At 42.9% G+C, this 25,939-nt stretch overlaps 1 protein-coding gene across 2 annotated transcripts in view; it reads right to left on the minus strand.

The window, feature by feature from the left end:
* PTPRM (protein tyrosine phosphatase receptor type M) overlaps positions 1 to 25,939 on the minus strand; it is a 788,021-nt gene that overhangs the window by 79,343 nt on the left and 682,739 nt on the right. For both annotated transcript variants that reach the window (XM_045187759.2, XM_024580360.4), the window contains 3 exons: positions 25,723 to 25,810; positions 10,971 to 11,047; positions 7,100 to 7,136 (listed from right to left, as the gene is read on the minus strand). In XM_045187759.2, the coding sequence (XP_045043694.1) occupies positions 7,100 to 7,136; positions 10,971 to 11,047; positions 25,723 to 25,810 (202 nt within the window). The remainder of the gene's footprint in view (positions 1 to 7,099; positions 7,137 to 10,970; positions 11,048 to 25,722; positions 25,811 to 25,939) is intronic.

Raw genomic sequence — 25,939 nt, forward strand, 5'->3', positions numbered from 1 at the left:
AAATAGAGATGGAAAGTGAAGTGTGGGCTGGTCCTGCAGGGAGATGTTGGCACTGTAATTTGGAATACTTAAGACCTCATGAGGGTTGCTCTTTGCCTATGTATAAATCATACTCCCTCACAGCCTCCCTGGTTAAATTTGGACCCTAGAGAATACTTCACTTTACAAGGCAATACTTGTAAATCAGTCTCAAATAGGATTGAGTAAGCGAATCAAACATTCTCTGCCACTCCTGACAATGTGGGGACAACTTAGCCAGGAAGAGCAAATCCAGCTGACATAGAATTTGTACTTCCGTAGCGAGCTGCACTGGAGCTTGGAGGAGTAAAAACAAAAGGTGTTTATGGAAGGCTTAGCTTTTGACTTAAAAAACTTTTTTTCTTTCCATTCTACTGAGAGACAATTTCAAGTGTTCACCCCTATTTGGAGACCAGAACGCAGGAGACAAAAGCTTCTCTGCAGAGTGCGCAGAACTTGCCGAGTTGCTCTGAGGAGTCTTGGCTACAGGCGTGACTTACTGAGGAAAGTTGTGTCTTATTCTAAGCACTGTTATTTACTGCTTCAGATGCCTGAAGGGAATTCTGTGCTACAAAAATATAAACCATATTTATCTTTCTGAAAACCCTCATTAAAAATGTTAATAGTACACAGAGTATGTGGAAGAAGTGTGGAAGAAAAACAGATGAACAGCAAACAGAAGGAAGTCACTACAGGAAACTTTCAACTCTTGTGTGGAGTTGAGGTTCTGCAGGTATTTCCACTATAAGTCTTCACTCTCTGCATTTTTATTAGCTTCACATAAACGTTTGTTCCTAGGTGAAAGTGTCTGGAGGAAATTTCTTTTAGGTTTTTCTTTTCCAAATTATCAGCAAATTATAATTATGAACACATAGAACTGCTTTTATAAGGTGTGTATGGGGTTGGGGTTTACGTGCAAGGAGGTTGGAGACAAGCATTTAGTTTATCTCCAGTGTGGAGATAAGCATTCAGTTTAACGAGATGTAGTATCTTCAAAAACAGTGCCTCGATTTACTGACTTGTGTAAAGAAAAAGTGTTAGTAAGAATAGGAGATGACTAGCTCTTAACTTAGGAAAGAAATAGTCACAGGTGCTGGAGATAAAAATCCTCAAATCCACCCAGGTAAGTAGATGCTTTGTTGGGCCAATATGAGATATCCTTTTTGCCTAGTTGGACTCCTCTGTTGCTTAATTGGTGTCTGGCACACAGTAACTCACAATTCATTCATTCATTCATTCATTCGCTCTGTAATTCTTGTGTTCTCATTGAGCATCTGCTCCTAGCTAGCTCTCTACCAGGCAGTCGGCAGCTATTTGTTGAACCAATGAATGCACTCTGGTGTTCTTCTGGCGCCAGGTTATGAGGCAACATGCTGCTGAGGGCAGTCCTCTGTGATGGACAGTGACGTTTTGCATTGTAAATAACTGTCTCGTATCTGGTTTCCTATGTAGTTCCTGTGGTCTGTGCCAGTGTGACCTGAAGTCCTGAAAGATGACACTGAGCATCCAGAGGCTCTGAGCATCACAGTTGTTGTAATTTTCACTCCGCCTTGTTGAAATGCACACATTTTACTCTTCTTGAGCATAGGTGCCTTGGCATCCACTTCATTTCTTTTGTCTGAACAGCGCTAACTTGACAGCGTTGGCTGCTGCATTGGAGTTCTGAGCTTAGTCTTGAGATCTCCAAGTAGGGTCTCGTTTTGCCTCCATCAGTATTAGCCCTGTGCAGCACCCTTGTGGCGCCCCGGACTAGTGGGTGCCCACACTGGTGCCCGATGCCTGTGTAAGAACAAGGAGATTCCGGATGCTTAGTGTCATGCTTGAGGATATCTAAGACAATTTTAACTAAGAGGTATTTTCAGATATGACTATTATAGAAGATTTGCCTTTTTCAAGAAGCATCGTAACCAAGTAGGAAGGGGTTGCACCCTAGATTTCATTTTATCAAAGATTAACCATGTGATTTTGAGGGGTGTGCTTTGCAAAGCCCATGAAAGAGGCAGCATGCAACCCACAGGCAGCAACGCAAGCCTGCGCCTCTTCTTTAGGGCAAGAATCACACGTTCTCACGCATTACGCGTCCCTGTCCGCACACTGCAGGCACGCTGCTACATGTCACTTCTGTTTTCAAACCCTGCTTCTCTCCTCAGAGGTCTCAATTCTTCTACTTATGAAATAAGAGGAGTAAATAGCAAAATAGTCAGAGGATAGAAAATACATTAAATTGGTTATAGCACCACAACTAGTATATAATAGGCACGTAATATTTATTAAATGAATAGACAAATAAAAATGCTGAGTTTCAGAAAGAAAAGTGTTGTATCAACCCAAATTACTAATATGGAAAGAAAATGTATGTATCATTTTTTATTAAATGAGAAGGAAGCTCACTTAAAAATCAACATTTGGGGCACTATATTTAATATTAGGAAACATATTTTAGTCCTATGTCACCTAGATTATTGAATAAAATAAAACCTACACCTGGCCCACTGCTATTATTGTTGTCTGAATTATTCATTTCTATCCCAGATTTTTCTGGGTTTACTCTCTATTATGTTTGTTAGTTTTCTCTCCAGGATAATTCCATGCTAATTAATCTACTTAAAGCACTGTTTTCACCACTGTGTGGCTTAGAAACAGTCTTTTCTCTCCCTGCCTTTCTGCCTTTCTTTAAACAACACCCCTTATTCAGAGCCTTTGAACAAGTGTCCTCCTTTTACCTCTCAGTCCTCTGCTCTTGGCCCCTCTGACTCAGGGGCTTTAGCTGGGGCATATAGTTTTTCAGACTGGGCTTTATTAAGTCTGTAAATGCCCGAACATCTATGTAAAAGATGTGTGTGCACATAGGAATTTCTTGAGAGAAGATCCATTTCAAGAAGTGATTAAGAAGACTCAAAATGCCACAGAGGTGAAGAGTTTTCCCACCTCACACCCTCTGCAGGGGAGCGTGATCCTCCCCACCCCCGGCAATCTTCCCACTGGCCAGGCCTCTGACCAAGGAACCCATATTTCAAGGCTGGCTGAAGACGCGCCTTGCTCTCCTCACCTCCACCCCCAGCCCCATGCCTTCTACCCCTTCCTCGCCTCCTGGAAATCCCAGCCAAGTGCTTGGTCTCCACCACCTGACTGTGATGTGTCCTCCAGATTTCATGGGGCATGGCTGCTCCCCCTGAAGGAATTACAGGCAAGTTCCTCTGGCAGGACCCTCCAATATTTTTGTGCTCAACCCACAGATGAACTTGGAAGTGAGGAAGAGGGATTCGGTGCTGGGCAGGCTGTGCTCATCACAGACTTACACAACAACCTGTCCTTCCACAACGAACTTTCATCATCTTTCTTGAGTTCTCGAAACAGGAAGTTAGTTTCAAAGATAAAAAGAACACTTCTCCAGGGCCCCCTCATTTGCACACCATGTGGCTGGCAGGTGTTCTCCTGAGTCATTCTGGATGAGTGGTTCTAAATGTGTGCCTCCAGCTCGAGGCCTGCACAGTCCCTGTGGGGTGTCTGGGTATCTTGTCATTGTGAAATATGGTAAAGTCTGGGCAACCCGACCGACCTGCGTACTCATTTGCCTTCACTGTGAACCATGCTTTTGAAATCCCAGCTCTGCCCTTGGCTCTGAGGGTGGACATGGAGTAACAGACGTGCTTTTTCTCCTTTGATCCCTACTACACCAAATCATAAATCCTGAATGTTACATTTGTATTAATGGCTGGTTAGGCAGATGCGATGAAGTGAATACTGGGTCATCAGTGTATTAGCTGGCAGACGGAAAACAATTCAATGGAAGGGAGACAGGAAGAAAAAGCCACAGATCTGGCTTCAATGTGGTACCTTCAATTTGCAGAAACAGTACCATTATTATCACAGGTAAAATCAATTCCTGGTAGAGAACTCAATAAAGTCGAGGGAGGGGGAGAGATTGAATAGGTAAATTCATGACATGCCCTTGTATTGAAGGAACTTGGTGAAAATCTATGTATTTTGAAGTCTTGGGAATATAAGTGGTTGTCAGTAAATTGGACCATTCATATACTATCATGGGTTTCTGCTGTGAATAGATTTTAAAGAATTATATCAGTGCAAAAGAGAGGGGGGGAAAAGCAGAGATTTAAAAACTGCATTTGTCTATTAGTTTTATCACCTGTTTTGTTGGACTCTTAGAATCAGGTGTTTGCATTTTTACTTTAACGAAGGCAATCCATGAGCACGTAGTACCTGTCCATGCCAATAAGGGCAGAGGATCAGAAATCTTTGCTACTGGCAATCCAAGACCATCGGTTATGTTGGGCTTGGAGCATGCCGCACAGGTACACCTCATCGTATTGTGCTTTGCTTCACTGTACTTTGTGGGTGGTGTGTTTCTTACAAACTGAAAGTGTGTGGTAAGCCTCCATCAAGCATGTCTGGTGGCCTCATTTCTCCAACGGCATTTACTCACTTTGTGTCTGTGTCATATTTTGGTAATTCTCGCAATATTTTAAACCTTTTCATTGTTATATTTTTATGGTGAACTATGATCAGTGATCTTTGATGTTACAGCTGTTTTAGGGAGTTGTTACATCATCACCATCATCAGTATCATCATCAGTAGAGCCTGAAGATGTGACTGAATTGCTTCAATGTCATGAAGACTTCAGTGAATGAGGGGTTGCTTCTTATGATTAAGCCAAGAAAGTAGTTTTTTTTTTTTTGAGATGGAATCTACTAGTGAACATGCCATGAAGACTGTTAACATGATGTCAAAGGATTTAGAATTTTACATGAATTTAGTTGATAAATCACAGCAGGGTTGTGAGTGATTCCAATTTTGAAAGAAGTTCTACTATGTGTAAAATGCTATCAAACAGCATTGCACTCTACAGAGAAATTGTTCATGAAGGGAGAGTCAATTGATGTGGCAAACTTTATCGCTGTCTTATTTTAAGAAGTTGCCACAGACTCTTCAGCCTTTGGCAACCACCACCCTGGTCTGTCAGTGGTCATCGACATCAAAGCAAAACCCTCCATCAGCAAAAGATGACTCCCTGAAGACTCCGATGTCGGTTAGCATTTTTTAGTATGGATGTAAAAAACTAACAAAGGGTTTCTCCAAAGGCATCAATTGATTCAGTTCAGAGGTAGCAGAATATAAGAGAAGGCACCAGTGCTGGACTAGGCACATGTCTTTGTTGCATCTCAGATGTTAAGAGCTTGAACCAGAAAAGCTTGTGACCTGAAGACCTTAGCAACTCCTATGAAAGGACCTGTCTCAAGCTGGGTACTCTGCATGCCACATTTCTTCAGACTAGCAAAGCTACCTTGGAAGAGGCATTACTGACTTCATTTCAGAGGAGGAAGCACCTGGAGGTCAAGCAGGTTACCTAGACGCAGTCGTAGAGCCTGTCAGTGGTGACGTGTGACTGTGGACTCTACACTTGGTATAGAGGGGTGTCCAACCTTTTGGTGTCTCTGGGCCACACTGGAAGAAGAGCTGTCTTGGGCCACACATTAAATACACAAACACTAATGAAAACTGATGAGCAAAAAAAAAAAAGGGCTTAAGTAAATGATGACTTTGTGTTGGGCCGCATTCATAGCCATCCTGGGTCGCAGGTTGGACACCCCTGCTAGACTCTACACATGGTGCCACACAGGTGCTGGCTGGGGCTGTCAGACCTAGGAGGATAAGGCTCCACAGTAGCCCCATTTTAGCCACACTGAGAGTTTTCCACCCCATAGCATTGCTGTACAACATCACCAGTAGGGAATAGCCAAATGCATCTATTTAAATCAATATTAAAACTTACAATTCGGTTCCTCATTCATAGTAGATACTTTATGACTATCAGTAGCCACATGTGACTAGTGGCTACCAGATTGGGCAGCACAGAAAGAGAGAGTTTCTACCCCAGCAGGAAGTTCTACTGGGGTTCTGCTCTCTGGCTACAACTACCTCTTCTCCTATCTATGACTCTTTAACTGAACCTGGCTTCCTTCCCTCTCCTTGTCCATTGGATACCTCTGACCCCTCCACCACCAAGCTTACACATCCCGACCACAATTTGCTTGGCATCCTTGGCTCCCTTATTTCTTGACCTTCTGTGTACAGGCCCCTGCTAATCCCTAGCCATCAGCAGGTCACATCCTTTTGATTTTCCTGCTCCTGTTTCTAAGATATAATGCATTAATGGAAACAATGATAAAATGGAGAGAATGTGTGCCCTTTGACCCTAAGTGGGTCCTCTCTACTCCTCAGCACTTCTTTAATTCATTTTACATTGACTCACTAACTCATCCTTTATGATGCCTTGTTCCTGAAAATCTCAGAATTCCCATGATCCTTATTCTCCATAGATGACTCGCCTCATAGTTGGTGGGGGAGATGATACAAAAACCAGGCCATGAACTTCCTCAACATGTTTCTATAGCTTTACTTTGGTTTTTCTTTAGCCAAAGTGGTCTACCATCTGCTTTCCACCTACGAGTACAAATTTCCTGAACTCAGATCTTCGCTCATGGTGTCCCTGCCATTTAGAAGTTCTCCCAGTTTCACCTCTGCCACAAAGCTGTTTTCGGATCATTGCCTCTGATCCAAAATATATTTTCTTCTCCAAGTTCCCCTAACATTTTCTCTGTACCTCTCACAGAAGTTTTTAATTGGTATCATCCTTTCTGGTATATAGGTCATCTCACAACTTCCCCACTAAACCACAACCAGTGTGAGAAAGGCAGCTTGCTGATTCAGCTGCATCTCTGGCAGCAACCGACACTGGGCTTTGCAGAGAGGGAATTCAGTATGTATTTATTTAATAAATATATATGCATGTATTTTTGCAAATGTTAGATTAATTTCTAAGGTAGACAGATTTAATTCAATAATGAATTGATGAACACAATTCTTCTAATGTTCGCCACATGAAGTTCTAGCTCAGCCATTACATTACCAGAACTTCTGCTGATGAAACAGGGTGTATGTGTTGGTGGCTAGAGCTGCAATGAATGGTGCTATCACAGTATGCAAATGTTCTGAGGGAGGGTGGAGATGATAGAGACCAGGCAAATAACCAAAGAGACATCAAAACTGAAACAAACTTACCTTGAGTAGCAATATAATGATTGGGTCGATGATAGCCCTAAAAATAAATGAGAAAAAATATTTGACAAGCTTAAAATCGATAAGCAGCACATAAGTCACATGCTAGGTTTGCCAAAATGAATGGACTCACAAATACCAACATTTGCATCCCTTGAAAGTTAAATGATCAGACCAAGTACTACTAAGTTCCTCTTAATAAGCGAAGGTGCATCAAATCCAACAGTTCTGATGCTTGCAGAGGGGGTGTGGGTAACTGAACTGCACGCTGGTTAGGAGATAATAGATGAGTAATGAACACCAACAAATTACGGATTCTCCGAAATAATATGACCATGACTACTATTAGAGTACAAACAGGCTGGGAATGTACAACAGATTTTCATTTCTGTTTGGGTGTTATTGGCAATGTGCCAAGGTTTTAGCACATATTCTGTTATATTGGTATAGGCAGTTCTATCAATAGCACTTTCAACATCATTCTTAAACACTGCTAATGCCACGACATGATGCTGTGGCATTGGCCAGAAATTTAAAGAGACAGACATTCTATGAGGCCCCTTCCTTTTATCATGACCCTATAAGAAGAGGAAAGATGAAAACTGGCCACATAAAAAGGGAACAATGAACACCGTAGAATCAGCATTTGGGGAGGTAAAGTCAATTTAGAGAGAATTACACACAGGTAACACATAGTATCATCAAGGACCTTAGTACTTTCCATTTCTGTCCCCTGAGATGACCCAAAACACTGTGCCCAAAGCCACATGGAAAACAGAATGAGGAAACTTAAAGAGGAAATGAAGATTTTTTAAAAGACAATTTAAATGCGTATCTGTTAGACTTTTTTGCTCTTAAAAACAGTTTGATAATAATGAACAACAAAAGCAAACATGCTCTTTAGTACAACTGACTTGTGCAGGTCTCAAATATAGAATCATGGTACGTATAAAATAGGATTATTTAGATGATCCCTCATTTCCTGCTACAGCTGATCAGGTCCACAAGGCAAGACCCTGGTCTGACGCATTCACTCTACACATCAGTGCTAGCAAGGTGCTAGCGGACAGGAGGAACTTATTTGTTAAACTGAAATAGTCCACATAGTCCATGAATGACCTATATTGTGAAACACAATGGTCATTTTTCAGTCCTCTCCACTTGACCTACCAGCAGCATGAACTCATTAATCCTCTTGAAATACTTTCTTCATTGGCTTCCAGGATATAACACTCTCCTGGTCTTCTTTCTGCCTACTTCCCTGGCTGAGCTTGCTCAATCCTTTGTTGGTTCCTCCCCTTCACCTTGATGCTGAGGTTGGAGTGCTCAGTTCTTGGACTCTTTCCTCTGTCTACACTTGTTGATCTCATCTAGTCTCATGGCCTTCAATACTATCTGTACACGGGTGAGTCCAGCATTCTTACTTCCAGTCTGGGCCTTTCCCCTCGAATCTTGAGGTGATATCAGTTGCCTACTTAACACCACCACTTGGATGTCTAACATTTATTTAAAACTTAACACATATAAAACTGAACTCATTTCCTTCCTACCTTCCACCTGGATCAGCTCTTCCCACAGTCTTCTCAGATAATTGTAACTCGTTCTCTTGAAGGCATCCTGACCCCGCCCTTCCTCCTGTCCCCATGGCCAATCTGCCAGCAAATCCACTGTCTCTACCCTCAGCATAAATTCAGGGTCCCACCATTTCTCACCCTCCAGTGCCGCCACTTGGCCAAGACACCATCATCTCTCTCTGATCGCTTCCACAGCCATCTAGCAGGTCTCCTTGCTTCAACTCTCGCCCATCTACTGTTCATTCTCCTCTCAGCTGCCAGATCATGTTGCTTCCTGTTCAAATCCCTCTTATGCCTGCCCACCTCACAGTAAAATCCAAAATCCTTATGACTGTTTCCATTACCTGGCCCCGCAGCATCTCACATCTAATCACCTACAACTCTCCCCATTCACACTACTCCTTGCCAGCTTGTTTTTCTTCAAATTCACCAGATACCCTCCATACCACGGCCTTTGCACGGCTGCCTTTCAGCCTGGAATGCTCTTCTCAGGCATCTGCATGGCTCAGTCCTTCATCTCCTTTGCTCAAATGTACCTTCTCAGTGGAGCTCTGAGCCACTCTTTATTTTCTCTTTATGGCTTTCGTTTTTGACACAGCTCATACGCCCATCAATATACCTTATAAAATTAACTGACTCATTTCATTTATTGTCTCTTTCTTGTGATTGGCTCATCAGCTCCATTATGTCAGAGGCTTATTTTTTTTTGTTTTAACTATGAAGTGTTCACAGTTATAACTCTAGGACTTAAGACAATAACTGTCATATAATAGGTACTCAACAAAATCTTATTAACTAATAAACTAATTAACTTAATAAAGGAGCCCTGAATATTGACTCTTTTCTTTGTTAAAATTAAAAGTAATTAATCTGGTATTTTCATTACTTTCATGTCTTTCTTCCTCTGTTTTGCTACCCACTCATTTTTTTAAAGCTTAGTTCCAATTACTCCACTATAATGCTTAATCTAATCACATATACTTCTTCACTCAGATTCATCAAACACTTAAGTGCTTACAATATTTTGAACATGTACCATGTGCAGGGAAACAAAGATAAGCAGGACACTGTCCCCATGCTCAAAGGCCCAGTAGAGGTGGCAGGAGCTGACGCTGGAGCATGAAGAAGATTGCCTTGGAATATCCCAAAAGCAGGGGTGCTATTAAAAAGATGTTTCTTACTTTATCTTCTAAATTGTGAGGCTTGGGGACAAGGTGACGTGTCTTGCACACCTCTGAGTACTCATGTAAGGTACTCACTAAACACTCACTAAATAAAACAATGAGTGTGATGCGCTCCACTCAAAAAAAATGGAACTTGCATTGAGTATGTTTTTGGTCACTATCAAAATGGTATAGAGATCTTCACTGCAGGAACGAGATACGAATTATTGTGCAAATTATCTTCCAGGCTCCATACTCAAATCTCAAACCAAACTGTCACCTCTTCCAAGTAACAGAAAAAATAAAAATCTTATAGTTATTTTTAGGTGAATCCTAGAGAGTGTGATGTGAGGACTTTTAGTGGCATCTGAGTAATACCCAACTAAGAAAATAAAAGAAAAAACATATAAAATCTGTCCATGGAAGTACTGGTGGACTAGGGAGTAGTGTGACGGCCAAGCAGAGAATGGCTTGGGAACTGTAAGGTGGCTGAAATCTGTTTAATGTAAACACTTGGGCCATACAGTTAACAGCAACTTTCCCTTGATTTTTAGTCTACTTTTGATTTTATTCATTCTTTCAACTGGAAACATGCTGTCTCCTAAAGAATTTATTCTAATGTAAGACATTAAGTTAAGATGATGCGGAATGAACAAAGAAGCAGTCTTCAATAATTAAACCGCCTGCATATTTAATGGCTTGTCTTGCGTGCATTAGAAGTCCTGGTTAACAGCTGCAGACTACTTTGAAGGCAACTTGAAAGCGTGGTGATGACAAGAGATGTCAAATCATTGAATTAGGAATTAGAGAGTTTTGTCCTATTAATATGCAAACAGATTTTTTAACACGTCGAATAATCAAAGTTGTTGACAAAAAATGGAAATAGCATTTTCTGAGTCCACATAGAAAGGGATGGCAAAACGGCACTGAACATTACAGAGCAGTTACCAGTCAATAGGCTGGCATGGGAAAGAGTTGCCGAATCCTCGCCCTACAGTTCTGTGGTGTGTGTACGGGGCAATGCTAACGTGTTTGCTTCTGGTGCTAGACCGACATGTGTCCACCAGTCTTGTGGCAGACACACCATGTGGTCTGTGTCAGAATAGTGGGGCTTGCTGACAGTTTCTGGGTACATACATCGATATAATTTCCATTGATGTAGTCTGAGTTGGTGTCTCCTTCTATGGTCTGCAGCCTCACACGGGAATGGTCATCTGAAAAAGAAAAGAAAAACGATGGACAAAAGCTACCTGTGGAGATGCTCGGAGCCCCAGAATATAAGCACATTCCATGGAAATCATCCACATCCATTCTGCTTTACAGATAAAGAATTAAATACTACACAGTTTCCACACCTCCTATTTGTCTATCAAGACCGAAGAATTATAATTCTTTGCATTTCACAGTAAATCTCATTCACTTTTTCTTTGATCATCTACAGATGTGTAGAGCTGGCAGAGGTTTGAAACTTCTACATAAGAGTCCTGTGAATCACAGGAGAATTATTTCTTGGATTGAAAGTTTAGTAACTTCACTAAATCACATACATGCCCTGAGATTTTGAAGGTTGCCTGTGACATCCACCTTGACAAATGATGGTTATAAACCACAGCCCAGCCTTCTGGGAGGTGCGGACGTGGTTCTAACCTCAGTCATCATCTGTGATTTCTCTGAGCCCTCCCTCCGCACCTGAGGGCGTAGGCAGGTAGAGCAAGGCTGTCTCCCATCAGTCACGGGAATACCTGCCACTCAATTGTGCCAGCAAACCTGAGCAACACGTCTGGGGGAGGGAGTGACCACACAGGCTGTTTTGCGGATGACATGAAACACAGACTGTCAGGCACGCTGTCCGGCACGCAGCAAGGACTGCACAGGGCCACATCTGAAGTATTAGTTAGATATATTTACATTTTTTTCTGAATGAAAAATTTTCTCCATAAATACCGCCGAGATAGCTCAATTATTTCCTTGAAAATATATATTTTAGAAACAAAAGTTCAGAAAATCCTATGAAGGCAGGGGTTTTCCTGTTTTGCTTACTGCCCTACTCTGGACCTCTAAATTAAGACCTGGGATGTAGTTGGTCCCCTTCCCCACCCCCCAATTTTTAAAAAATGAATACAAAGTGAACCTTTTGTTTTTTGAAAAATTATGTGATTTAAAAATTATTTTCCTAAATTAATGCTGTTTTTAGCAGAGGAACACTTCCTTCCAATTAAAGCTTATACCCAAACTCAATATTTAGAACAGATAAAAGCTAGCTTCTCTGAAAGGGGAGCACTTCCAGTTTCTGAGGAGCAGCATGAAAAACAGTCAGCCAATCTTCACTTCCAGTGGTGCTGGGCCAGTGAAAGGCTCTGCCTCTCAGCTGCTAACTCTTTTCGACAATTTACTTGGGTTGGTGGGTGAGAAATTATACCCCAGCTGGAGGCAAGGGCCAGGAGGTTCGCAGGTGACAGACCATTTTATCCACAACCATTGGAGTAAAGGGTCGATTTGGACTTGTTCCTTGGCTTGACATGCTAATGCGTACAGGTCAACATTTCATATTCGTCCCTCAAGTTCACCCCCTGTGGATGAATGTTCTGTTTGTTTTCACGGAGGAAATTATGTGAAGTTTCTAACCTTCCTTCATTGATGGGACTTTTCACTTCAGTTCATGATTGATAGTCATATTATGTCATGTCAGTGCCTAATAATTAGTGAGGGCTCAATAATTTCACCTGGAATGTGGTGACAAAGTGGGTCAGACAAGGAGAAAACCCTGGAAGGAGCCATGACTTCCTGCTCTGCTCAAAGGATAATACAGGGAGTGGTTATATGCGTGAGCTCCGGGGTTGGTGTGCAGGTTAGAACCCCTCACTTGTGATTCTGCACAAGGTGTTTAATCTCTCTGTCTCTCTGTGTGTTAGTTTCCTTATCTATAAAGTGAGGGTGAAAAGTGCCTACCCCCTGGGATTATCGTGAGCATTAAAGTAAAACACAGACAGAGATTAGATAAAGGCCCAACGTGTAGTAAGTGATGGATAAAGGTCAGTTGTTGCTATTTTCATGTGCTGCGTAAGAGACACCACATTTTTCTTCTAACTACCTTTATAGTTGATGCCCAAACAGACAATAGTAACTCAGGAATGGATACGTATGTAGTCAGAATTTTTCTCCTGGTGACCTGCTTTAAGAACTAGTTTCCTAGAATATATTTTGCTTAAAACCTTAGGCTCCCTGTCCATAGATTGCTCGGGTTGTGGGGGAGGCGAGTCACTGAGGCACAGGGTGTGTGTGGATGCTTATGGCTTTTGTATTTGTTAGGAGAGCCGGTGCACACACACAGCTATTTCAGAGTGGAGCTATAAGCAATTCCACTGGTAAAACCACTTGAGCCTCCTGAATGAAGGATGCTACAATAGAACTGAATCATGGCCATTCTACACACACGAGGCTTTTAGTCAGCTCCTCTGGAGGGAGATTAGGTTTACCTCCCTGTACTCCCTGACTTTCCCTGGGCAGTTTTTTAAAAGGCAGGCGCCGCATTAGAGCCTCCCAATCTTTAGAAGCAGGGCTGTGTGAGGATCTATTGCACCTCCTTGTCAGAATCCCCTGTCACAGTTTATTTCTCTCAGACCTTCAGGATAAATGTCGCCCATTCCCTATGATTTACCATCCTTGGGCTTCTCAAATTGTTCAGGAATGTTCTCATTAGGGACTTCAATCTCTCACAAGACTGCTCTCTCATCTCCTGTAAACAGCGCCTTTGAAATAGAGTTTCCCCATCATCTCCTACCATTCATTCAGTTAACCCCCAATTTTTTAAAACTTGGCTGCTACTTCTCTGAATTTAATTGCTCTACTCCCTTGATGATGGAGCCAGACCCATGTACAGCATATTTCCTGAGCAGACTGAGATTGTTTTTATTTCTCTTTATATGCAGAGCAGTATATTCTCTTTATTTAAAGTTGATTCTACTAGTTTATAACCTCTTGTGGTCAGACCACAGAGCGCCCAATCTCAATTTCCACAAGAGCACCTCTCACCAGGCCGTGGAGCCCGATTCCGGCACAGCGGCACTGCCGTTCGCAGCGGTCCCGCCTAACACACAGCAAATGAGCACGAAGTACATAACTCTTCCCACGCTCGTGAATAGGGCGTCCTGACAGTCACCAATCCAGCGTTAGAAGGGGCAAGTAGGGATCAGGTGAGTTTCACCGGGGCTTCCCAGGGTGTCGGTAAGGGTCCTGCTGTGGACTTGGTTAGTGGTTCTATGAGTGTTTACTTTACAACAATCTATTAAACTGTATATGGATGTTATGTACCCCCCTTTGTACCAATATTTCCCTATTTAAAAATGAAAGAGCTCACATTGAGGACATTATGCTAAGTGAAGTAAGCGAGTCACAAAAGGACAAGTACTGTAATATCCCTCAGATGAGGTACCTAGAGTAATGACCTTTGCAGAGATAGGAAGCAGAATGGTGGGTGCCAAGGCTGGGAGGAGGGGGAACAGTGACTTGCTTAATGGGGGCAGAGTTTCAGTTTGGGAAGACGAAAAAGTTCTGGAGATGGTGGTGGCGGTGGTTGCTCAACAATGTGGATGAACTTAATGCCACTGAACTGTACACCTAAAAATACTTACGATGGTTAAGTTTTATGTGTCCTATATTTTACCACATTTTAAAAACACCAGGAGTCCACGCTCTCCCTCCCTTCCTTGTAGAACACCTCTTTGTGTTCCCCTCTAGCCCCAGATGTCCTAGGAAAAGTCACTTTCAAAGGTGGGAAGGGTATATCTCATGGACTTGCAGACTGACAGCGTCCCAGAGTTCCCTGCTGGTCCCCATTCCCCGATGAAAAAAGGGCAGAGGTGGCAATGGCCCAACAGCTTGCTACTAGAGGACAACTGTCCTACATTATTCATGCATACTTAGTAGATATGTTTAAGAATTACTGAAATGAGGTTTATGGGGTATTTTTTCTTTTGGTGATAAAATCATGGTACATGGTAAGAATTAAGGGAAAGTGAGCTGTCACTTGTATCATTACTGTCAATGACTTCATTCAAGACCTGATAATGTCTCACCTGGACTATTTCGGTCTTGCCTCTAGACTCCTCCCTCTCTAGGGTATCTGTGCTGAGATCTTCTTTTCTAAAACAAAATGTGTTCTATCCCCACCTCGTTTAAACCATTCACTATCAGTAGAGAACTGATCATCAGTGGTCTTACAAAACAAGGGTATGACACAGGCATTAAAAAGGATTACAAAGAATTACTCTGTCTTTACCTGGAAGGATCCCAGTGACATATTGCAGAGTGAAGCAGAGCAGGTTACAAAGCAGCAGGTCTCATGAGAGTCTGTTCACGTGAGATGCCCTGTGTGTGTGTGTGTGTGTGTGTAGGAGGGGTAACCGAAAGGGTGGGGTTCCCGCTGGGCGGTAAGGTTTGGAGTGACATCTAACTTTCATCTTTGTGACTATGTGCTACTTCAATTGTCTATACAGCTCACGCTAACGTTATAATCAGAAAGAAAAGCAAAGACCTATCTTTATTTAAAAAAAATAAAGCCATCAACTTCAAAGCATAGAACAAAAAGGGGATTTGAAGGAAACAGAAAAAAACATTAGCAGGGTTTGAATTTGGTTGGTGAGGTTCTGGGCAATTTTTCAGAAGTTTTCATTAGTGTACAATTTTTCTTTAATGTGCACGAATTGCTTTTATAATTGTGAAAAAAGAAACCTATTTATTCATGGATGAGTGGAACGTGATCAAAATCCCACCAAAGTTTATATTATAATCACAGCTCAATGTTACCCATGAAGAAAGGTAACAACAGTCTGACACGTCGAGAAACAATCTGCATCAAGGCCTTGTTGCCATTCCTCACATTTCTCTCAAAAAAGGCTTTACTGTATGAAATAGGACAAAATTGTATTTTGGGGGGTAAGAAACAGGCAAATAAAACATGTTACAAAGCATAACAAACCACTGCTCACTGTTGAAAGATTATAATCTGCTGGTGCTTTTCCCCATGTATGTTCGCACCCATGCATGCATGTGTTTACGTGTGCATGAGTCTATGCATGCATTTATGCAGCATGCATGTGTTTACATGTGCACGAGTGTATGCGTGCACTTATGCACACATGCAATTATGAATGAGCATGCACGTGTTACACATGTTTGTATTTATGAGTGTGCATGCGTGCATGTATTCTTGTGTGTGTGCATGAGTGCATGTTTGCTTCATACAATGGAAGTGAGGTAATTTGAGATTTCAAACAGGTTTCTATGCTCTAAGCCCCTAAAACATGTTACTTATGCCCTTTTCTTCAAGTAACACTATCTTTGAAATACCACTAAGTAGCTTCAAATATTTTAAGATTTTCATATTAAACATAACAGATACGGGCAACAGGCTGGCTTGCGTGTGATTCGATATTCCTACAGCAGCAGAAGTGCAGTGTGTCACTGATAATCTTTCCCCTCCTACTTATTCACTCTTTCTGCTAAATGTGGATGACGTATTTAAGGTAAACTGGAATCACAGTGATCTAAGTAACATTTGCCCACTGAGACGAGATTCAAAATTAACTTTAATTACAAATGATCTTCAAATAATGGTTTTGCTCTTCCTGTGGTCACATTCTTGCTGCTACACAGGTTTCCCTGTACAAGATGTAGAAAAACCACGTGACCTTTGGGAGTGCCTGGTGTCTTACTCCTTGCTGACCCCTACTCCAGCCTGACATCCCCGTTTGTGCCCACTGGTGCTCAGGCCATGTGTGTTCTGAGTATGAAGCAAAAAAGGAACCTTTGAGCATAGTGGTGGGTAGCTCGTGTGAAGCTTTATTCTTGCTGTCGGTTTTAGGTGTTCCTAATTCAGTCCTGCCTTGTGTCTCTTTTTCACCTGATGCTCGGTCAAAGATTCTTACTCATCATTCTTCAGAATCCTGGCAGAACCCCTGACTTTTATTTTGCCTGGTTTTTCTAGATTTACTTTTTGCCTTTCTAAACATTGTGTATCAATCTGTTTCTCCTTTAGTCTCATCCACCTAAATTTTAATGTCAAAAGCTCTCCCAGATGGCCTATTCTTATGTAACTAAACTCTGTTCACCCTCCCTCCCTTCACCTGCCTTTATACCTAAGCTGGGTCCAGAGGTAGATTCCTGAAAAGTGAAACTGTAGGAGTCACTCAATTAGCAGAGAGAAGCATGATGCTATTGAAACAAATTCCTGGAAATGTATCTTCAGCAGGGGCATCGAGACTGGGTTATTGATTAAAAGTATCGGGTGGGGCAGAGCTTTCAAGCTACCTCACAATTAGCCAGGGAAATGGAGTGGGAGGGCATGAGGGACCCAATCAAGATCAAAACCAAAGCTCAGAAGGTACCCCCTCTCTTCCCCTTAATGAAGCTGTCTATCCTCACTGTCTTCACTCATTTGCCTTCTCAGTCCTCACCCACTCCATTCAAAGCAGCTCTTGCTAAGTTCATGCATTACCCTCAGGTTGCTACATCATAGTCTTCTCTGCACTAATATTCCAGCAGAACAGCGACACGCCCTGTGCTCCCTGGCACAATGCTCCTCTGTACATGTTAGGTAGTTTTGTCTCAGCATGCCTCTTATTAAAGCCCCTCTAGACTCTCGATGCCCTCTACGTTCCCTGAGCAGATAATCTCACCCCGCCAATGGCTTCAACCACATCTAAATGCCCCAAATTTACTAATCTATATTCGGATCTAGACCTTCCTCTTTCGGGTTCCAGAGCTGTCTATGTAACTGCCTGCTTGACATCTCACTTGAATGTTTCAAAGGCATCTCAGTGTCCTCAGATTCCCCTCAGAAGTCTTCCCTGCTACCACCAACCTCCTACCCACCTACTTGTGAGCTCCCCTTCAAATATGGCTCCCTTCCAGGGTTACCCATCTGAGTAAACAGTCTGTCCATCCATCTGTCCGTCTATCCCCCACCCATCCATCCTCCTGCAAGTCAGAAACACCCCTGAGTCTTGACTTCTTTACCCCACATCCTATCCATTCAGTTTGGCCAATCACGTCTCTTGAATCCATCTACTTCTTTTCTTTGTAGTCCACATTATCATTGCTTCTTGCCTGGGCTACTGAATCTCTTAGCTAGTTTCCCCTTACAATTAGTATGTTTTACTTTACAGCTGGATTGAATTTTCCAAAGGCAAATTTAATTAACAACCCTCACCTCTTCTCAAAAATCCCTTTAATGAGGTTTTCCTTGTTCTCGTAATAAAGACTAAAATCCTTAATCTTCCCTAGAAGGCTCTGCAGGTCTGACTTGGACTTCCCTCCCTCTCTGGCCAGCTGCCCTCGCCCACCCCTTCCAGCTCCAGCCACTTGGTTTTCCTTCAGTTCCTCAAACTCAAGGGTTCCCGCATGTGAAGAGTCTGTTCACAGTGGACACGGTCTTCCATTTCTTGTCCTCGGGGCAGCCTTCATACCCCTGAGTAAGTCAACTGCCATTATGCAGTTTCATAGTTCCATGTACCTCTCGCTTTGTGGCTCTTAACTTTACTTCACTTATTGGTATAAGCATTTAGTCCAACACAATCACTTAATCTTCTCCTCCCACCCAAAGGGAACACCAGCTTCCTGAGGGCAGGGACTGTGTTCTGACTCACTGCAGTCGCCCCAGCATCTGCACATTTTCCACCTCTCCCTTTGGTCACGCTCACTCTGCCCCAGCCACATGGCTCCTTGGGACACTCTGCTGAGGCAGGGCCACCCCTCAGGGCCTCTACCTTCACCCAGCTCCCTTCCTCACCTGCGTCAGGTACTGCTTGCATCTTATGCGCTCAGGGAGACCCACCTTGACCACAAATTTGAAAGCCGCAACCTTTGTGCCACCACGTCCCTTCCCTGTTGTGTTTTCTGTTACACGTCTCACTTCCTACTGTACACACTATACAGTTTACCCAGTGGCTGTTTCACTGCCGGCCCCACGTGTGTGCTAAGTGCTATGTGGGCAAAGAATTCTGTTTTGTGTCCTGCTTTCTCTTTGACACCTGGGATAGTGCCTGGCATGTAACAGGCACTCATTAAATATCTGTTGAAAGACTTCCTTCAGCTTGGCATGGAACAGGGCACACATCAGACCAATATGTCTGTGCTGACTGGACCACAGAAAGGGGCAATGGAGCCTGGGAAAGTTCTGCAGGTTCTGGCTGTTATCTCTAATCACCTGCCCCTGGAGGAGAGGTCCCCCAATTTAAGGGGCTGCTGTTAGCTGGGAGATTTGGTGTATGTCTTAAGCTCTGAGTTAATTATAATTAGGAACTGCTGAGAGTATCAGGAGAGCTATCTTTGTGTGTGTGGTGTGCTAATGGTGGACTGGGTACTAGTTTATATTTGGAAAGGGCTAGCTCAGCAAATTTATAGTATAAATAAGAAAAAAGTTTTACTTAAGAGCAAAAGCCAATAAACAGTTTTTAAGCACCACTGAAAGCATTTTATATTCAAACACTGTTGCAAAACAGTGAATGTGATCATTAGTAGCTCTTCTTATGTTCTCTGAAAAGCACTATCAAGAATCTCTAAGATGTTGACTGAATCCCCCCATTGCTCATCCTAGTTAGTGATGTTATTCCCAAGGCCCAGGTGCTATGGAGCAGGCTTCCCAGTTAGTGAAATCTTCTTTCTACAATTATATACTTTTTTAGGGGGCAGGGGAGATGGTGATAGTACTCTTCTTCTCTATGACTTAAACAGCCGATGTGGGTATACACATAAGCGTGATTAAGATAAGTACTTTCACTTTTTTAATTCCTCAAACCCTTCCACAACTCTAACAATACTGAGGATATTTTTTCCACTGCCGTAACTAAAGACACGTAGACAGTCTCAAAGGAACCAGTTCCAAATGACGGTTCTCAGAGCAGCTCCAAGCACCGGGGGCTTCATCAGGGCCACCTGGGAGGCTCACACCAGACTGGGGCCAGTCCGCAGCGAAGTAACACTCGGCCTGGGTGGTGTGATGTGAAGATTGGTGCCAGAGAGTTCTGGTATGAAGCCAATAGTAGTGGTATTTCTGCAACCCATTTGTGGTATTAAACTCATCCTAGTTGGCTGGGGTGGAATAACAGTAATATCTAAGGATACCCTCTTTTAAAAGCAGGAATAATGGTTTGGGAGGTGGTCTGAGTGATATTTCAGTTTATGCCAGCAGACTTGTACAGACAGTCATATTAATAACCACAGGCAGCTCTAACAGGACTTCGGGAAACAGAAACTAGAGGAAAAGATAACCATTTGCAACAACGTGAATAAACCTAGAAGGACTTAGGCTAAGTGAAAGAAAACAGGCATAGGAAGGAAAAAGCACACTATCTCACTTACATGTGCAATTTAAAAAAATTAAATATACAGAAACAGATACAGAACAATGGTTTTGCCAGGGGCTGGGGTGTGGGAAGCGGGAGATGCTGGTCACAGGGCACAAAGTTGCAGTTACATGGGGCGAACGAACCTCGAGATCTACCGTGCAGCCTGATGACTGTGGTGGATAAACCTGGAAATAGGCTGCGGGAGTAGATTTCAGGAGCTCTTACCACACGCATGGCAGTTGCAACTATGTGCGGAGAAGATACATTAATTAGCTCGACTGCAGTAATCATTTCACTATGCACATTAAATCATCATGTTATGCACCTTAACTATATACAGCTTTTATTTTAAAAGTACGTGGAAAAAGAGAAGCACAAGTGTGTGCAGGGAAGGCATCCAGATGCTATGGAAGCAGAGAGGTCAGGTTGAGAAAATGGACAGTGCAACAGGCAGATAAGTTTCCCTCCCTCTTTCAGGACATTATCCCCAGAAAGGCACCGAAACAATGCAACCTGGGGGAGGAACACTGGCTGAGCCTGGGAGGGGTAGAATGGAGAGCAGGCGAGAGCTGGAAAATCAGCCCCAGAGATCAGGAGCGGAGGCCACAGCTGGGCAAACCACCCAGAAATGGAGCTTAGAGTCCCAGCTACGAGGGATCTGTCCTCCACCCGTGGGCTCAAACCAGCCATTTGCCTGATGTGAAAATAAAGGCTTATTGGAATGTGACAGTCCATCTGTTCACGCACTGTTGATGGTGGCTTTCAGAAGCGGGGCTGAGGAGCTGCGCCGAGAGCGGCAGGTCTGCAATGCCCATGCTATTTATTATTTGGCCCTTTGCAGAACGAGTGTGCCGGCCCTGCGCTTGGATGTATTAATAGGAGGGAGTGCCTGACTATATTTAATCATCTTTCTCTCACGGTGCCTAGCACGGCGTCTAGCACGGCGTCTGGCAAACAGTAAGTGATCAATAGATACTTGGGGAATGAGGGGATGAATTATTGGATCTACTTAACCACATACTCTTGGTCCAGCTGTGAGGAGAAATAAGGTAGAGTAATGAGATTAAACATTGCTGTGGAAAACAGCAGTACACACAGTCCCCAGAAGGCCCAGGTGGAGGGCAGGTGGGCAGGAGGTCTGGAGGCTGAATGGAACTTTATAGGAGAGAACCTGCTTGGAATGCCTCAGTGAGCTAGCTGGCAGACTCTCCACAGAAAGGAAGCAATCTATGTTTGCCTGGCAGCGATGCCTCTACCTGAGTCCATGAAAACAAGCTTCTCTAAATAATTAAACCAGAAAATCATTTTTTAAGTCACAAAGTGACTCCTACCTATTCATATGATAACAGGCAAGTCACTTCACCTCTCCATGCTTCAACTTGAAAATGAGGACAACCCTTAGAGAATTGAAGTAGTTTATATTTATATAGAATTTGTGGGTTTTAAAAGTCTTCATGAGAAAAGACAGTGTAAGTTTTGATTACAGTAGTGCTGGGAGGTAGGTTAGGCTATGCATATCTTTTGCTGGGGCCCCCTTCCTGCCCAGTACTCCAATGTGCTGGCCAGTGCCCTCCAGCCATCCCGCAGAACCAGACCACTGGGATGCAGGCCGCGCTGTCAGCTGCTGCCTTTCTCACATCCAGCCCATTACTAGATGTCCTCTGACATCTGGTTCCCCTGAGCGCCCATTCTGAGCTAGGTGACAATGAGTGATGATAGGTGAACAATTATTACAAATTAGACGCTGACCTCCTTATCTTTCTTCAACAATAGACATCAAAGAAGAACTTCTATAGAAGGCAACTCTCAAATTTCTGTACGGGGGACATGGGGCTCAGTCTGGGGCTAGAGGACTTAGCTAGAAGCTACCTTTCAACAGTGAGCGCACAGTTTTTACTTCCGTTTGTGTATTTATTTGGGTTGGCCGGGGGAGATGAAGGAAGGGAAGGGAGGGAGCTAAAGTCTCCTTAAGTCGTCTCTCATCACTGCCACTGGCCTATGAGGACTGCAGTGGTGACAGCAAAAAGTTCAGGCAGTGTAGCAAGCTGGTGGGGACCAACTGTTACTGGTTAGAAGAGCTTCTCTTGGGTTGAAATCCTGCCTCTGTATTTATGCCTTAATTTCCTTGCCTGTAAAATAGATATAATATCTCTTTCACGGTATTGTTATAGGGAGCAAGTAAGTTAATACGTATAAAGTGCTTAGAGTAGTATCTAGCATGTAGGAAATGCTCAGCAAACGGTGGCTTTTATTGTTTTCATTAATCATTCAAAAGTATTTCTCAAGTGTCTACCAAGTGCAGGCTTTAAACTATGCCTCGGGAAGAAGCAGATGCAAAGCTGTATTGAAAGAGGCCACTGGATCTCTGAGCACACCTCAACTCACACCCCGATGACGCTGCCTCCGTGCTCAGCTGCAGGCCCACATCCGGGATATAGCAACCTCAGGGCAAAGGCTCATCCACATCCCCTTCCACTTGGTGTGTGAGCGGGGCCAGGGCGCTGCTGTGAATTCCCCATTTCACCTCCATGAATCCCTTTGGAGTTTGTCACAGAACTGAGGGAACTCCTGGGAAGCATTCTCTAAGCCACAGGTGGCAAACACAAGGCCCAAGGGCTGAATCTGGTGAAAATGAGTTTGACACCCCTGCTCTAAGCCATTACATCAAGTCTGGAATCTTTTACCAGTGCAAACCTTCAGTGGGCTCCCAGAGAATATGAAGGAACTTGGAATATCTATATTGGTCAATTAATTCTTCCCACGACCACTCTCTGGCAAGAAATAACATTTTCCTTCGCTGAGCCTTGGTAGCATGGTACACATGGTTCCAACACAGAGCTGTGCTCTTCGCGTTGAACTAGAGTCACAGCACTCCTACGGCCCAGTCTGCTCTGTCTTGGGAGCAGGGACTTCATCTCCATCACCATGGAATCCTCAGTGTGGGCCAGAGTCTGGTGCTCCATAGTGTTGGCTGAATTCACGGAGGAGTGTTTAAGCCTTAGATCTCAGGGAACCATCTTCTATCTAAAAAGGATTCTCACATGACCAAACAAAGCATTCAGCTAACCGACAAACAAAATACTAGAAGTTAACACTTGTCGCCTGTAAAACCAGTGGTCTGGCTTTATGAGTGGCCAAAGGGAAAGCAGGGCGTGCTCATGCTCAACCAGGATGGTTCACAGATATTGTGTGTAAACCCTGCTCCCCCTTTTTAAAAAAATAAAATATACAAATACACTGCAGATTTTCACTGTCCAATTCGAGAGTCACTAGACTCATGTACTGTATAAATGCAAAATGACTAAATAAAATACAATTTAAAGTTCAGTTCCTACCTGGAAAAACTAAAAATAGAACTACTATATGACCCAGCAATTCCACTCTGGGTATCTATCTGAAAAAAAATGAAAACAATAATTCGTAAAGATATCTGCACTCCTACGTTCACTGTAGCATTATTCACAACAGAGAAGACATGAAAGCAACATAGGCATCATTGACAGACAAAGGGATAAAGATGTGGTGCATATTTGTATATATATGTATATACATATGTATACACATGGAATATTAGCTGTGAAAAGAATGAAATCCTGTCATTTGCAACAACTTGACAGACCTAGACTGTATGACGCCAAATGAAATAAGTCAGACAGAGAAGGACAAGTATCGTATGATTTCACTCATCTGTGGAATCTAAAGAACAAAAGGAACTGAACAAAACAAAAAAGAAACAGACTCACAGATACAGAGAACAAAGAGGTGGTTGCCAGATGGAAGGGGGTGGGGAGATGGGTGAGCACGGTGAAGGGGAATGAGAGGTACAGACTTCCAGTTGTAAAATCAGGAAGTCAGGGGATGTAAGGTACAACATAGGGCATATAGAGTCAGTAGTATAACAATTGTGGAGTGCTGGGTGATTACTATGTTTATCAGGGTGATCGCTTTGTGAGATAAAATGCTGAGTAACATTTTATCGTGCACTTTAAAGTCACATAATATTGTATGTCAACTACACTTCAATTAAAAAATAATAAACAATGGTACAGCCATACCAGGAATATTACTCAGTAATAAAAAGGAATGAATATGCACAACAACCTGGATACATCTCTAGAGAATTTTGCTGAGTGAAAACCAGCCCATTCCAGAAGGTTACATAATGTACAATTTACGCTGCGTGCTTGAAATGACAAACTTACAAGAATGAAGAAGAGATTAATGGTTTCTAGGGATTAAGGGAATGTGTGTGGTTATAAAAGAGCAATATCAGGGATTCTTGTGGGGCTAGATGCACTGTACCTTGACTGTTATCACAGTTAGTACCCCAATTATTAACTACATATTTTTTGCTATATACTATAGTTTTACAAGGTGTTCACATTGGGAGAAAGTGGGTAACACATATACATTGTCTCTGTATTATTTTTACAACTACATGTAGCTCTGCAGTTATCTCGAAGTAAAAAGCTTAATTAAAAATAAAAACCAAAACTCAGTTCCTCACTTGCACCAGCCACACTTGTGTGCTCACCTGGTGCGCGGACACAGGCCGTCCCCCGTCACGGCATCGCCGTGCTGTGCTGCCCAGAATCTCCATAGCCCTACTAGAAAATGTTACTCAGGCAAATACAATTTAATTGCACTTTCACTATCAATAAAGCTAATATATTGCTCCCTTGGACTATCCAAACCTTTCAAGTTTGTTCTTTTGTAAGTAAGAAGACATGATGAGCTAGATGCTTTCTGTGTCCATTTCCACATTTTTTTTGTTTTAATTTACATATATTTAGAAATAGTATTAATTCTGTTAGTAACTTGTGAGTACTTGGTGCAGACTGTGTGACTTAGAGCAATTCACTGCAGGGGATGGATGGCTTCAGCCCTGGGAGCAGGAGGCTCATCAATCCACCCCGTGTCTCAGCATCGTTACGGAACATTAATGAGGTTGGGCTCAATTTAAAAACCGTCCAAGGCATTATGGATTGGTAACATTCAGTTCCACAGGAACTGGGAATTTCTGAGATATAATCCTAGCTCTTTTGCTAATGAGTGTTGTGACGTGGGGACTATCATTTAACTTCTGAGTTCCAGTTTCCTGTCCTTAAAATGGGGCTATTACTGACCTACCTAACCCAAGTGTCTGGAGGATTAATGAGTTAATGTGTGCAGAGAACTCTGAGCTCCTTGCAGTAGGGCGTGCTGCACATCATCATTTCTGTTTATTCCCATGCAGCAGCTGGGTGACACTAGGACGGCTATGTTTACTCCTACAATGCATTTTCTTTCTCAGCATTTTAACATTACCCACGCTGCCCAAGCCTTAAATCTACAAGTAAAACTAGCCCTAAAGCAAGACACATTGACAGAGTGGGGGTATTTAGGTAGTTTTTCCTTCCTTTAATATGAACATGACACCAGCTTTTCCGGCAGGACGAAGGCAGTAATTGCACTGTAAATTCTCACCGCGTGAGGCTGGTGGTCAATCTGAGCAGATGCGAAATAAAGGTGTACCACAGCACAATTACACCGTCAATACTTACACGCAATGATATTCCCATATCTGTTCTTCATCCTGTTCTCATCTTTCTTAGCAGAGTCCCATGGTGCAGACTGCCCTTCAAAGAAGCTCTGGGAGAAGGAGAAAAGTGACAGGAAGAATTATAATTTGGTGCAGTAAACACAGATCTTAACAATGGGGGATGGTCTTCAAAAACATACAGGGGTCATGAAGGAAAAAGAATGTTTACAAAATGACAC

Source organism: Desmodus rotundus, chromosome 10 (genome assembly GCF_022682495.2).
Source record: "Desmodus rotundus isolate HL8 chromosome 10, HLdesRot8A.1, whole genome shotgun sequence".
In the NCBI taxonomy this organism is placed as follows: domain Eukaryota; kingdom Metazoa; phylum Chordata; class Mammalia; order Chiroptera; family Phyllostomidae; genus Desmodus; species Desmodus rotundus.